Raw genomic sequence first — 14594 nt, 5'->3', positions numbered from 1 at the left:
GATTTCACTACATGTGCACGCAGAAAGGTTTCCCTGTAGAGAAAGCTCCCTGACACAGCAGCGCTGCCATCGCCTGCTGCCTGCACGCACCCCTCTCCTCCGCAAACCCCTCCCCTGGGCGTCCAGGCAGAGGGACACGGTACTGACCAGGGACTGCAGGATGGCGTGGTTGGTGGCGTTCATGCAGGAGTCCAGGGGGAAGGAGCACTCCCCTTCACAGTAATAGGCTGAGTAGCCTTGGGGGGCGATGACCCAGTCCTGGGGGCAGGTAATGGGAGAAGGTGAGTCCCATCCGTGCGTCCCTCCCGAGCCCCCCAGTCCAGCACCTGTCACAGCACAGCTCAGGGCTGCCCCTTACCCTCCCTCAGCCTCAGGGCCCATCAACCCAACCTCGGGCCCCTCCCAGGGCAGTTTCCCCCAGAGGCCTGACATCCACCGGAAGACCCTCAGCAGACGGGGCTGGGCACGATCTCCATCCCCTTCAACCGCCGTCAACGCTCAGCTTCATCCTCCCCAGCCCACCCCCAGTCACAGCAAAGGCCAGAGGCACTGCCCACCCTGGCCTCACTTTTCCTGCTGCAGCTCTGACATCTTATGGCTAAGGATTCAGACAGTCTCCATTTTCACGGTTTTCACAAAAAAGCACTTTTCACTACAAAAGCAACACATTCTCCCTTTAGAGAACTTGGAAAAACACAGAGGAAAACAACAAGAAAATCCAAATCCCCCATGATTCTACCTCCTCTTGGACATACACTTGCCATCTTCAAGGTGGGGACTGTCATTTAGGAAAGAAGGAGAGTCAGGAATTACCAGCCAGCCAAGGTCCTGGAAGCTGACATAGAGCTCATGCCGACGGCACACCTGTCGGCCGTGGGAGCCGTGGACGTCGTCTGCGGGGGACAGGAGGGGCAAGGTCTTTGCTGGGGTTCCTGCTCTGTGCACCCAGCACGGGGAGCTCCCGGGGCGGGGGACGCCCTGATGGGCTCATTTGTTGAGTAAATGAATGACGGGAAACTAACCCATTTGGTCTCGTAAAGCCCATCTCTGCAGCTCTGCTGGCGCCGTGACCCAGGTCAAGAACCTTCGGTGGCTCCAGATGATTCCCCGTGGTTACAGCCACCCCACGCTCAGCCCAGCCTCCCCTGACTTTCAGCCTGTGACTCCCGATGGTCCACTAAACAGCCCGGGGATCCTCTGCCGTCCAGCAGCCCCTCCTCCTTTCCTCCGGAGACACCCCTGACCTCATCTGCCTCTCCAGCCACGCCCATTCCGCAGGACAAGTGGCTCCCACTGAGGCCAAGCAAAGCCTGGCTCCCCGTGAAGGAAAGGAGGGCACCAGGGGTCTCTGATCCCGAGGGGCTTGGTCTGGTGGGAACCCCTTCACACAAACGCTTGGATCCTGCAGGGCACCCAGGGCAGCACCGAGGGCCACCAGGGGCACCTGATTTTGACGGGGTGGGGGGGGCCTGGTGAGCCAGGGAAGACAGGAAGGGGCTTCAGGGCAGCAGGGGCGGCGAGGGCAGATGCTCAGAGCCCTGGAGACGGAGCAGTGGCTGGTCCCCCGGGTGCAGGGGCAAAGCGGTGTCAGGAAAGGTGGCTGGGGGACTGACCATCAGCCTGACCCCACTGAGGCCAGGAGGGTTCTGTCCCCACCACCTGGTCCCCAACCTCACCGAAGATCCCCGGCAGTTTGTTTGGGGGCGGCAGCTCGTTGGTTCTTTTCGGCAGCCTCCTCTTCAGGGGCCTCAGCGCCCGAGGGGCTCGGATGGGGCCGGGGCTCGCCCTGAAAAAGGTGACCACGAAAGGCTGTTTGGAGCGCGGTGCCTGTTGCCCCAGCAGACCGGCCAGGCCAGGATCCACGCTGCGCCCTGAGAGGGAGAGAGCAGAGACGGCAGTCACTCGAGGGTGGGGCCCTGCACGGGGACACAGCAAGGACCTCTCTGAGGGCGGGCCTGGAGCACGGAGCCTGAGGCTGCAGGGGACCCACTGGGCCTCGGTTTCCTCCTCTGAAGACCCGAGTCCCAAGTCCAGCCCCAGCCCCCAGCGGGCAGGTCTGCAGGAGAGGGGGAGGGTCCTCGGGAGCACAGGCTCGCGATTAGTGATGGTCCAGGGCACCGCCAGTTGTGACAGCGCTTTAGAGCTTTCAGTCAGTTCACGTGATGATCTCAACCCGTCTTCATGGTGACGCCAGACCCATCATTTCACTGAGAAACATCAGAGCCCCTCGGTGACGGCTCAGAGCACCACTACCGGCGACTCTCAGAACCAGGGTTCCCATCCATCTCGGGCTCCGAGGCCCGAGTTCTACCTTCCACCCCCTCCTTTCTGGGGATCAGTGGAGGATTGACAACACCCGGCTGTCGGGAGCGGCTGCCAGGACTCAGTGCCTGCTCTGCTGAGCACCGCCCAAGAGCAGGCCACTCACCGGCCCGATGCCCCCAAGTGAGACCCCAGGCTCCGCGGGCAGAGACATTTATCCCAAGTCCACGTTCAAATACGTGCATCTAATTCCAGGGCCCTTCTTATCCATTTAAGTTCTTCACCAGCGGGTTTGTGGTTTGAAAAGGAAGAAAGAGAGAAAAGGCTGTGGGCAGAGACATGACTGGGGCCTCAGCCTAGGAGCAGTGATGCTTGTAAAACTGGGATTTTACCCACAGCTGCTTAAAGCCTGAGGATGCCGGAAAAACACACTGGTTATCCCTGGAAAAGTCACCTCCGCCAATAAAACTATCTTCCTGTTCCTCTTTGCATTTCCAATGACCTCTTGTTTTTTAATTGTCAAAGTGATATATAACAACTGTAAAGAAACTTAGAAAAAACATCACCCATAAAACCTCTCCCCTGCTACAACGCATCATTTTAATTTTTCTGGGATATTTTCATATGTTAATTTAAATTGTGAGCGTAAGAAAGAAGTCTGGGACTTCCCTGGTGGCGCAGTGGTTGAGAGTCCGCCTGCCGATTCAGGGGACACGGGTTCGTGCCCTGGTCCGGGAAGATCCCACGTGCCGTGGAGAAGCTGGGCTCGTGAGTCATGGCCGCTGAGCCTGCGCGGCCGGAGCCTGTGCTCCGTAACGGGAGAGGCCACAACAGTGAGAGGCCAGCGTACACCAAAAAAAAAAAAAAGAAGTCTGTATTTTTCCACGTAAACATTTTCTCGGTTAAGTCTCAACTATGAACATTTCAAGTGTATAAAATTCTTTTGAGTAGATACATCTGAATATTTAGATATTAGTTCATCTTTAGACATTTAAGTTATTTCCTGGCTTTTATCATAAAGATGACAATGTGATACAACCTCTTCATTTCCTTTCCCTGTGGCATTTTCTCAGACTAAACAACAGGGGATGACTACAAGCTCACTGTCAATGTTTCTTAAAACACAGGGCCGAGCATCCCACTTCCATGTACATTTCACCTCAGTGATGCACAGGAATATACACACATGCACATATATGTATGTGTACACACACGTGTGCATTTACATAGCTAGTGTACATATGTGCACATACATAAATGTGTGTGTTCTATTAATGGGTCTCATGATCCTCCACTGCACATTACAGGTCAAGGACATCGCCGGCCCTTACACAGCTGTGCTTTAGCCCTGAGTCCATGGGCCAGAGTTGACTAAACAACTAATCGACCAGAGACAAACTTTGACCTACGACATGACCGGCCACAAACGTGCACTGGGCCCATCAGAGGCGCCCCTCAGGGATGACCCTGCTGAGACAGGAGCTGACACTGGAAGGGGCCCAGGGAGAAGCCGTTCGGGGAGTTTGGGTCATGGCGGGTTAGGGTCACCAGGAAGAACAGCAGGCCCGTGAGGATGCAGAGCCACAAGACACACAGCAGCCCTGCCACAGAGGGAAAGGCCCGTGAGGGCACCAGGAGGAGGCCAGGGAGCGACGGGGGCAGGCGGGGGGCTGTCGTCCACGCGGCACTGGAGCGGAGCTCCACACCTGGCGGACACGTGGGGCGGCCTTGGCCCGGCAGCCCTCCAGGCCTGTGTGTGCGGCCGCCCTGTCCTGTGAGTCCCTGGAGAGCCCTGTCCACTGAGAGGCCAGGGAGACCTTCGGTGCTCCCGAGGCTGTGTTCACTGTAGCCTTTTTTTTGTTCAGCTGTCTGGTCAAGGATCGTATTGGGGTCTCCTGGGCGCAGAGAGATTGGGTCACAGGGCAGGCCCCGGCTTCCAGGTGGTGGCCCCCGGGCTGCCTGGCTCTGGCAGGACCCTTTCCAGAAAGCAGAGGCAGGAACTTCAGGAACCTTTGAGGCCCAGGGCCCCTGCCTCTAGACCTGAACTGTGAGGGTGCTGGCAGACATGCTGTCCCCTTTGTGAGAGACATGGGATGTATGGCCACACCTTGAGATGGGGGCCACACTGTGGCCTGCCCCTGCACGCAGGTCCAGAGGAAGGTGCTGCTCCTCTGGGCCAGGAAGGCCCCTGACACCTACAGCCTCCCCCCATTTCTGAGTCTACGCCATCAGGGCCCAGATGTCTTGGCAGCTCCCCTGACCTATCCCATCCCTGGGGATTCACGCCCCCTCCCCCTGGGCCAGGCCAAGATAGCTCCCATCTCTCCCCACGGCCTCTTTCTGCTCTGGGTGCCACCTGCGCCTTCCCTGCAGCCCCGTCCCACCTCAGCCTGCGGTCATGGATGTGACCCTAGTGCCATGTTGAAGGACAATCAGGACGCCTGGCTGAAACCCTTGGAGGGGATCCAGCTGTGACCAGGTGTGCTTTTGTCCCACAGGGTATTTCCTCACCGCATGAGAACTAGGAACTCAGTGCTTTTCCTTCTTTCTACTGTTTAACAGCCCTGTAACTCATCTGCTTCTAGAACCTCTGCCTGTCCCAGGCTGTTGCTGGAGGACTTCTCCCACCATGCAGGGCAGATCAGTCCTCCTCCCCAGAAGCCCCAGAAGGTGCTGCACAGTCCACTCAATGATGTCCATCCACTGCCCACCTTGGCACGGTCCCCTGACACACTGTGTCTGTCCCCTCAAGTGCACTGTCTCTCCACTCCAGGATCCGGGCCTCCCATCAGGGTGAGGTCTCAGGGAGACCTCTCTGAAAGGCCTTCCTTGACCAGCTGGAGCCTTCTGTTCTTACCCACGGGCTCCCATCCATTTTGTGCAGCCCTAGAGCCGCATTGAGAAAGCGCAGCCTCCATGGCAGGCCCGGGTTTGAACCCCACACATGCACGCACGCAAACAAAAACATTGTTTTCTGTTTGGTTTGTGAGACTGTGGATTCAGGATGAAGTACCTCACTGCCCCTCATGAGTTTCAAGGCAGTATGAACAAGAGGCTGGTTTAGGCTCCGTAACAAAGAAGGGTGTAAGTGTCTGATCTGGATGACACAGGAACACTATGATTTAAGAAGAGAAAACCCATCTAAGTTCATCGTCCGGGTTTCTAGAACTCCTCCCACCCTAAGCCGCAGTCTTTGGCCACACACAGGCGAGCTGTTTATTCACAGAGGAGACTTCCTGGTGGAATGTCGGCACCAGTCTCTGCCCCTTCAGTTGCCCCTATCACCAGTTTACTGGCCCCCTGGACAGTCTTGCTTCCCTTCTAGAAACATCTATTTAGCTACAAGGAGGAGAAATGTGAGAGGCAGAGGAGGTGAGGCTACAAGGAAACAAAACTGAGCGACAAAATGAAAGGCCCCAGAAGGAAAGTCAATTGGGCCAAAGGAAAAAATCTTTCATTTAGACAGCACTTCTCCCGGTTACAAATTCACATTTATGTGTGTACGTTTTCCTTGTTCCAGTACACTAAAACGGTGCCTTCCGCAGACTCTGGGTGGAGTTGTTCCTCCCCCATCACTTTTCCCTACATTTCATGATTCATTCACAAGAGCAGGCACTTCAGTGAAACCTTTCCCATGGGATCATCTCAAGCTGCATAGAATTTAATGTAAATATCACAGAGAGGGAGGAGGGTGATTGGAGCAGACCTTTCTCAGAACTCACAGGACGTATAAGGTCAGTGCCTCTGTTTTCCTTTTGTTTTTAATTAAAGGCATGTCCCTCTTGAGAGAACAAAGCCTATCCAGTGGCAGCCAGTCTGGGACGGCAGGAGAAAGCCAGCCAGATGCTGGTGAAATGTAGAAATGTGATTTTGGCTTTCTCAGGATGCAGTCCAGGAAGTTAAAGGGAGAAGCACACGCTCTGGGACCAAGGTACACTTTCTGGCTAGGTTTCGACCTGCTGCATGGGTCTGAGATTCGGGGAGATGGCAACGGTGCACCCCGTGCTCTTTTCGATGTCCTCTGCCGTCAGGTCACCCCAGAGCTCGATCAGGGTCAGTCCTCTCTCTCTCTTTTTTTTAAAATTAATTAATTAATTAATTAATTTTTGGCTATGTTGGGGCAGGCTTTTCTCTAGTTGCGGCGAGTGTGGTCTACTCTTCGTTGCGGCGTGTGGGCTCAGTAGTTGTGGCTTGTGGGCTCTACAGCACAGGCTCGGTAGTTGTGGCGCATGGGCTTAGTTGCTCTGCTGCATGTGGGATCTTCCCGGACCAGGGCTCGAACCCGTGTCCTCTGCATTCGCAAGCGCATTCTCAACCACTGCACCACCAGGGAAGCCCAGTCCTCTCTTCCTGTGCATGTCAAACACGGTCTTCTCGGTGATGATTCAGTCCACACACCGATCCCCAGTCAACAGTCTGGTGCATTTCTCCAAGATTTTGGGTTCATTAGCCTTGGTGCAATGCTCCATGGTGACCATCACTCTGGTCTCGGTACTGGACACCAGAGCCATCACAACCCCCATTCCTTTCACCTTCTTGCCAGGTATCATCCAGTTGCCAGGTCACCATGTTTGGAAACCTGCATGGCTCCCAGCAAGGTTAGGTCGATGCGTCCCCCTGGAATCATGGCAAATGATTCATCGCTGGAGAAAAAGCAGCCCCCAGGAAGAAGGGTGACTGTTTGCTTGCCCACATTGTTGAGATCTGCGTCCACCTCCTCTTTCAGTGGAAACAGACCCAAGTCCAAGATTCCATTTTCACTGTGAAGATGAACGGTTATCCTGGGGCTGATGTCCTGGTGGCCAGAAGAGGGATTCCTATGCCCACACTGGCATACAGGCCGTCCTCAAATTCAAGAGCTGCCTGGTTGATGCTCCGTGTCCTTATACTATCTGCAGACTTGCATATTTCATCATCCTCTTTCCGGATCGTTAAACTCTCATTTCTTTTCTCATATTTTCCCCCCTGTATTCCTCGATCTAAGTAAATGTTAGGAACATGGATGTCCTCTGGGGCAAACGGCCCCAGGTCCACAATTTCTTCAATCTCCACCACTGAGGTTCTCGCAGTTTTGCACATGGGCACGTTGAAGTTCCTGGCGCTGGCCCTGAAGATGACGTTTCCTGCCCGGTCGGCCTTCCACCCTTTCACCAAAGCAAAATCGGCCGTGACGTCGTGCTCCAGAAGGTAGTGCTGTCCCGTGGAACTCCCTCACCTCCCTGGGCTGACGCAGGATGGCGATGTGGCCGTCCTCTAAGTACTTCCTGGGTGCGCCTCCCTCCTGGGCCAGGGTCCCGTAGGCCGTGAGGGTGTGGAAGGCGGGCACGCCGGCGCCCCCCGCGCGGATGCGCTCCGCCAGGGTGCCCTTGGGCGTGATCTCCAGCTCCAGCTCGCCCGCCAGGTACCGGTGCTCGCAGAGCGAGTTCTCCCCCAAGTATGAGCAGACGATGCGGGTGATCTGCTTGATCCCCAGGAAAAGGCCGAGCCAGAAGTTCCCCTCCCCGACGTTGCTGCTGACTACGGTCAAGTCCTTCACGCGGGTCTTGAGCAGCGCCCCTATCAGGTTCTCCGGGATCGCGCAGAGGCCGAAGCCCCGGACCATGATCCTCGCGCCGTCCGGGCTGTCTCTCACGGCCTCCACGGGGTCCGCGTAGGACTTGGCACGCGCGCGGGCGCTGCTGGCGAAGCCGCACACACCTCCCGTCGCCAGCGCGGACACCGAGCGGCCGGTGGGGACCCGGCGCCCGAGCGCAGACTCCAGGAGCCGCAGGGCTGCCTTCGTCCGCTCCGCTCCGGCTGGGGCTCTGGCTCCGGGCCCAGCGGGGACAGGCGGCGGCCGTGGGCGCCCCGCGCGCGCGTCACAGTGCAGGGGGCTCCCGGCGGTGACGCGCCCACCCGGCTGGCTCCCCGCCGCCCCGCTCCGTCTCCGCGCTCCGAGGGCCCGAGGCGCCGAGCTTCCTCGGCCGCGAAGGCGGGAGGCGGGACCCATCCGGACCGTCAGGCGGGACTGGAGGGATCCGGGGACTGGCGCACGGAGACCCCGAGGCGACGTCCCTCGGGAAGCCTGGGCGCCGTCTCCTTCCTCTCCATCGTCTCCCTTCCTCCCCGGCGCGCTACTCCCGTCCCCCAGTCCCCAGATCCACCTCCACGTCAGCGGTTCCCACACCTGTGTCCCCAGCACGTACTGTCCTGGAACCACATTTGTCACAACTAATCAACCAATATTGGTATCTTATTATGTACGAAACATCACGATCTACTCAGATTTCACTAGTTTTCTCCAGTGTCTTTTTTCCAGAGTGCCACGTTGGCATATAGTCATCACAGCTCCTTAGGCACCTCTGGGTTGTTACAATTTCTCAGACTTCCCGTGTTTTTTGATGACCTTGGCAGTTTTGAGAAGTACTGGTCAGGTGTTCTGTAGAATGTCCTTCAGTTTCAGGTTGTCTGATGTTTTTCTCATGGTGAGACTGGGGTTCCGGGGTTTGGGGACAAAGCCCATGGAGGTGAAGTGCTGTTCCCACCCCGTCAGATCAAGGGTGTCTGGGAGCCACATGACGTGCTCACGGGAGCCTGAGCACCCGGCTGAGGGCTGCCGCTCAGGTTGTCCCTGCAAGGGTACTGCCCCAGCCCACGGCATACTTTGGGAAGCGAGTCTGTAAGTGTAGCCCACACTGAAGGAGGGGGAGAGATGCTACACCCCCTTGAAGGGGAGTGTCTCAGAGGGCTGTTTTACAGATCCTGTCCTCCTCCACTGCGATTCGATAAGATGACATTTATTTCAGAGTTACTATTCTACCCACTTCTCTCAGCCTCCTCAGTCGTTGCCGAGCCCCCTGTGCTCCAGCCATGGCGGCCCCCGCTGTACCGCAGACACACCGACCCTGGGCCCACCAGGAGGCTCTCCCCCAAACACCTGCTAAATGAACGAAGGTGTGAATCCTCGTTCTACAGATGAGGAAACCGAGGCTTAGAAAGGTAAGTAACCTGCCAAGGCCACCGAGTTAGAAGGCTGCCGAGCCGGGATTCACAGCCAGGCCTCTGCCACAGAGCCTGAGGGTGTGAGCGCTTCCCCTCGCCCAGCCCAGGACGGAAACTCCTGGTGCAAAAGGCAGCTCCGTAGAGTAGAAAGAATCTCCCATTTCTTGGGGAGGGAAGACATGCACTCACTCTGAGCAACACAACTGTTGGTCCTGCAGAAGGAGAGGAGGGACTCTCGGCTGGTAGGGGGTCTCCTGCTGTCCCGAACTGTGGGAACCTCACTCTCTACCCACTGAACCCCCGTGGAGGGGTGGAGGAACCCCCGAGCGGCACAGGTGGACAAGGTCAGGCCTCCAGGGCCACGTGAGGGCCTCCAGCTGTGCCTGCCGCCAGCAGCTTCCTCGGAGGAGCCCCCAGGGGAAGGTTCGCTGCTGACCCGAGTCTTACCATCATCTGTTTCCACATAGAGGCGGAGTCCCAGGTCCTTGTTGAGGTTCAAGAGCCAGCGGTCACTGGCTGCTGTCACGTCCAACACCAGCCAGCCCTCGTCCCCAGATCGGAGCGTCTGAAGATCCAAAAAGAACAAGTCAGACTCCCTGTGGACACGAAAGAACAATTAACCGAGGGCCCGCACAGCTACCTCTGTGTTTCTAGTGCCCTCCTGGGGGACCATTAGTGGGGCATCTACCCCGCCTGGCTCTGACCTGGGTGCCTACATGCCTTTTCTCACTGCGTCTACCGTACAAAGGTGTTACTGTGCCCGTGTACAGATGCGGAAACTGAGGCTCAGGAGCTCAGTGACCTGTCCATGGTCCCACAGCTAGGACAGTAGGATAGGGACTTGAATCCAGGACTGATGCTGGGCCTCTCCCCACGGTGACACAAGGCCTTGGGCCAACGATCTTTCTTCTCTGAGGGCGGACTGCCCAGGAAGCTCCCCTTCTGTCCTCTGGGAAATGTCCCCCCCGGCACCCAGGGCTGGGCCGGACCCTCTGACAGAGGCTTGAGCGGGCCCGCGGGGCGCAGGGCAGGCACCTGTTGGACTGCTGCAGGACCACCTCGAACATGCTGATGTGGAGGGTCCAGTTGAGCAGGTGGGTGCTGGGCAGCTTGTAAATCCGGAACTCCGCGGCCGTGACGGCCTCCCCCGCCGGGAGCTGGGTCAGGTCAAAGCGGAACTCCTTCCACTGGGGCTCCTGGTGGCCCAGGGTGCGGTCCCGCTCCACTGCAAGACAAAGTGGGCCTGGCGGTCACTTCTGGTTCCAGCTCGGGCTCCGGGGTGGGCAGGGCCGGGTGGGATCGGGCGGCCTGGGCAGTCTGCGTGGGACCGCTCCCTCCTCGAGAACAGGCTTGTCCCAGCTCTGCCTTCTGGGTGCCGAGAGGGCTCCGGGAGCTGTGTCGTGAGGCGCCTGGCACGGCACCTGGCACACGGTGGTGCCACAAGGGCAGTGTCCATGTCTGGCCTGCAAGCCCCAAACCCAGCCTGCCCCGCTCAGCACCCTGCTGGCTCTGGGACCCACAGATGGGGCACAGGACAGGTCCCTCCTCTGGGGAGATGGACATCAGACCCAAGGCAGAAAAGGGTCACGGTGGCAGCAGGGACATAGCTGAGTGCACTTGAGCAGGATGGGGCTCCCGGAGTCAGCCCGTATGTGGATGGGAGTTGAGGGGAGAGAGGGCTTTGGAGCTGGGCCTTGAGGGGTGAGAGTGAAGTTGCCATGATGTCAAGGGAGAAGGACGCTGCAGAGGCAGGGTCCAGCCTGAGCAAAGGCCTAGAGCCGAGGAATGACAGCACCGGCAGGGAAAACAACAGCCATAAAACCCAGCAAAGGGTGAAAGGATGGCAGGACCCTTTTTGGAACAAGGGGAAGCAAGAAGGGGGGCCAGAGGGAGACATGGAAAGAACCAGGAAGAGGCGAGGTAAGATGACAGCTCCTGGAGATGCTGGGTCAAGTGCCGGGGAAGCTGCAGGGTCCCATGGCATGATCTGAGCAGGCTTCCCGGAGGAGGTGACACATGAACTGGCCTTGAAGGATGAGACTGAGTCTTGGTAGGTGGATAAGGTGGGGGAGAAGACATTCTAGGCAGAGGTCCTGCACAGATGTGAGGTGCTGGGGCCGCCCACCATCCCTCAATGTGCGGCTCAGGGCATAAGTCTGGCTGTGGCCTGACTGCGGAGAGCTGGAATTCTGGCCTCGGAGCGTGGGCTGTGCTCTGACCAGTGGGGGGAGGGGGTCAGGGCTCTGGGCAGCAAGGGAGTGTGGTTTAAGGGTAGAGTGGAAGCTATGTGTGGAGGCGAGGGTAAAGCCCCGGTTGGAGGGGACCCAAGGCAGGCCAGTGGCAGGGCTGCTCTAACAGTCTGGGCAAGAGACCACAGGAGCAGAATAAACCCCATATTTCCCCAGCTGCCCGGAAATGCCCAGGACAGTATATTTAGAGCATCTCACTTTAGCCTCCTGTCACTTTCAAACACTAAAAATCTGTGTTTCCGCAAAGCAGGGGCGGGAGCCTCCCAGAGCCTTCCCCCAAAACCAACACTGAGATTTTAATTACATGTCTGTGAGTCTTTTTAAAAATTCTCTCTGGCTACTGGACTCAGAGACCACAAGTCACCAGGCTGGTGGCAGGGGCGGATGTGGGAGCACTTCCTGTCCTTGCGGTGGAGACCTGGTCCGGTGATGGATGGGCAAACAGCTGTGCTGGGCGGGGCCAGTGGACACATGTTTGGGCAGGAGATGGGCGTTTTATCCCCTGACCAGGGAGGAGAGGAAATAGAACCTCCATTGTCTGACAGGGTGCTGGACCCGCAGTAAATGCCCAGCCACGAGCCAGGCTGTTCCAGGGGCAGCGTGACACAGGAGGATCCGGGTCCTCCCATACAGGCAGGGCACGGAGGGCAGGGTTCTGGACCTTTGCCTAGTGATCCTCGCCATGAATATCACCACAAGAGTCCCCTCCTCCCTACACACTCACACACAGAGCTTTAGGGACAATTTCTGTGGATTCGGTAACTGCAGAGACCACCTCGGTTACATGGCTGTGTAAGCATCCCTGATCTGCAGGATGAAATAGGTCCAGGCTGTTGGCTGTCACAGGGTGTGGCCCCGAGAATAAGGAGGGGTCACTCAGCCATGCCCGGAACCCGACCCCTCTCAAAGCATTCTTAAGTATATCTGCCCCCAAGGCACAGTGGGTGACCCTTGGTGGGTCACTGGGAACCTCTGTCTGCAGGCCTGATACTGACTCATTCATGTTGGATCCAGGACTGAGGGAACAACCACAAACCTGCCAGCTCCTGTGGGCACCGAACTCTGTGCCTCCCACCCTTGCTGAGCTGGGGGCCCGCGTGTGCTGGGTCAAGAGAGGCCTGTTCACCTGGGCTGACCCCAGTTCCAAACTTCCATCCTGTGGGTTTGTAAAATCGATGCCCACGTCCCCCCACCCCCGCAATAGTTCCAGCACAGGAAACTGCCCACCCCAGCAGTTCCAGGCAAGCACTAGAGGTGGGACATTTTTAGGAAAATGATTTTCATCAGAAATTGGTGAAATGTCCTGAGCGTGGAACTGGGTAAAGAGAGTAACTCCTTTATCTGACAGTCAATGGGGAGGGTAGGGCGAGGCCACCTGTGGATCTGTAGGTTTTTCAGTGCCTGTGGCTTTGAGTTAGGAGAGAGAGTTCTCAAAAGCTGGTGTTCTGGGCTTCCCTGGTGGCGCAGTGGTTGAGAATCCGCCTGCCGATGCAGGGGACACGGGTTCGTGCCCTGGTCCGGGAAGATCCCACATGCCGCGGAGCGGCTGGGCCCGTGAGCCATGGCCGCTGAGCCTGCGCGTCCGGAGCCTGTGCTCCGCAACGGGAGAGGCCACAACAGTGAGAGGCCCGCGTACCGCAAAAAAAAAAAAAAAAAAAAAAAGCTGGTGTTCTGGGAAAGCATTTTCTGGCACCTCTATTTCCCCCTTGTTAACTGTGCAGACCGAGCCTGCTTTAGCCAGAAAGGCAGATTAGGGCAGCCCGGAAGGTTCTGGCCAGCAGTCAGGGCCTCGCTGCAGGCCTGTCCCTGCACTAACCAGGTATGGAAATCCCCTCTGGGCCTGGTTTTCTCCTGTGTGAACCGGAAATGAGGAGACACCCAGCTTTCCTCACAGCCCATGAAAGAACTTTGTAAATAGTCAGGCAATGGACTGAGAGGGATGGCTGTTCAACAGGAGTTTGGGATGAGCCTGACTTGCAATCTCCCAACTTTCAGCCAAGATGAGATGCCCTCCGAAGGCCACGTCAGCAACTCCAAGGCCATGGGGTGGAGGGGAAGGGGAGATTTTGAGTGATTGTTTTCTAAATAAGTGTACTCATCATTCATTTATTTATTCACTAATTTATCAAGTTCAATTTACAAACAAATTTATCCAGTTCTTACGGTATGTAAGAGTCTGTTCTGAGCACTGGAGCTCAGCAGTGAACAGACAGAACAAGACAGTGCCTTCACAGTGTTTGCAGTCTAAAAGGGGAGACAGAATAGAAACAAACAAGACAAATAAAATAGGGGATGTCATTTCTATTGTAAGTAAAATACAGAGCATTATGGTTTCAAGAGGATTGGAAGGGGTAGGGGGGCTTGTCCTTGGGTGCTCAGTATGGCCTGTGAGAAGGAAATAGGTAAGCGCAGATGTGCGTATTCTCACATGGTGCTGGTAGGAATACCCTGGAGAGGAATCTGGCAACATCCTTTTGCAAAACCCTGGCAAAATTACCTACGAATTTATCCTTTGACCCAAGACTCCCAAAGACACACTGGCAAAGATATGAAAAGACAGGCACAATGCACTTCATTGGGCGCAGGGAGAAGACAAAGGTATATCTGGCTCCATAGGCACCTTGACATGTTTATTTTCCACAAAATTATAAAAAGCTGCCCAAGGGCTTCCCTGGTGGCGCAGTGGTTGAGAATCCGCCTGCCGATGCAGGAGACACGGGTTCGTGCCCTGGTCCGGGAAGATCCCACATGCCGCGGAGCAACTAAGCCTGTGAGCCATGGCCGCTAAGCCTGTGCGTCTGGAGCCTGTGCTCCGCAACGGGAGAGGCCACAACAGTGAGAGGCCCGCATACCGCAAAAAAAAAAAAAAAAAAAAAAAAAAAAAAAAAAAAAAAAAAGCTGCCCAAAATGTTCAATCACTGAACCAGCTTTTCTGTCTGGAGAAGCAGCAGCAAATTAATTTACTTTCTGGATCACTTTAATGCAGCCCCCAGAAAAATAAGCAGTCACAATTCCCCAGTGAGTGTTCACTGGACCCTCGGCCTTCTCCTCCAGCCCCTGATAAACCAGCCCCGGATCCCGCGCTTGAGGGGAGGACCCACA

General features: G+C 56.6%; 2 protein-coding genes across 2 annotated transcripts in view; both read right to left on the bottom strand.

Annotated features, from left to right (window-relative positions):
* The window catches only part of BMP8B (bone morphogenetic protein 8b), a 32410-nt gene that overhangs the window by 5536 nt on the left and 12280 nt on the right, over positions 1-14594 (bottom strand). The window contains exons 2-6 of the mRNA XM_059044138.2: positions 10279-10468; positions 9691-9839; positions 1677-1871; positions 814-893; positions 148-258 (exon numbers count right to left, since the gene is read on the bottom strand). Coding sequence (XP_058900121.1) covers positions 148-258; positions 814-893; positions 1677-1871; positions 9691-9839; positions 10279-10468 — 725 coding nt within the window. The remainder of the gene's footprint in view (positions 1-147; positions 259-813; positions 894-1676; positions 1872-9690; positions 9840-10278; positions 10469-14594) is intronic.
* Positions 6207-8251, bottom strand: LOC131765584 (succinyl-CoA:3-ketoacid coenzyme A transferase 2, mitochondrial). The gene is given in 5 exon segments (XM_067020554.1): positions 6207-6330; positions 6619-6820; positions 6823-7056; positions 7059-7461; positions 7463-8251. Coding segments are annotated over 5 exon segments (1752 nt in total).

This window comes from Kogia breviceps, chromosome 1, assembly GCF_026419965.1.
Source record: "Kogia breviceps isolate mKogBre1 chromosome 1, mKogBre1 haplotype 1, whole genome shotgun sequence".
In the NCBI taxonomy this organism is placed as follows: Eukaryota; Metazoa; Chordata; class Mammalia; order Artiodactyla; family Physeteridae; genus Kogia; species Kogia breviceps.
The sequence above is the reverse complement of the archived record's forward strand: the minus strand, read 5'-3'. Positions and strand labels throughout refer to the sequence as shown.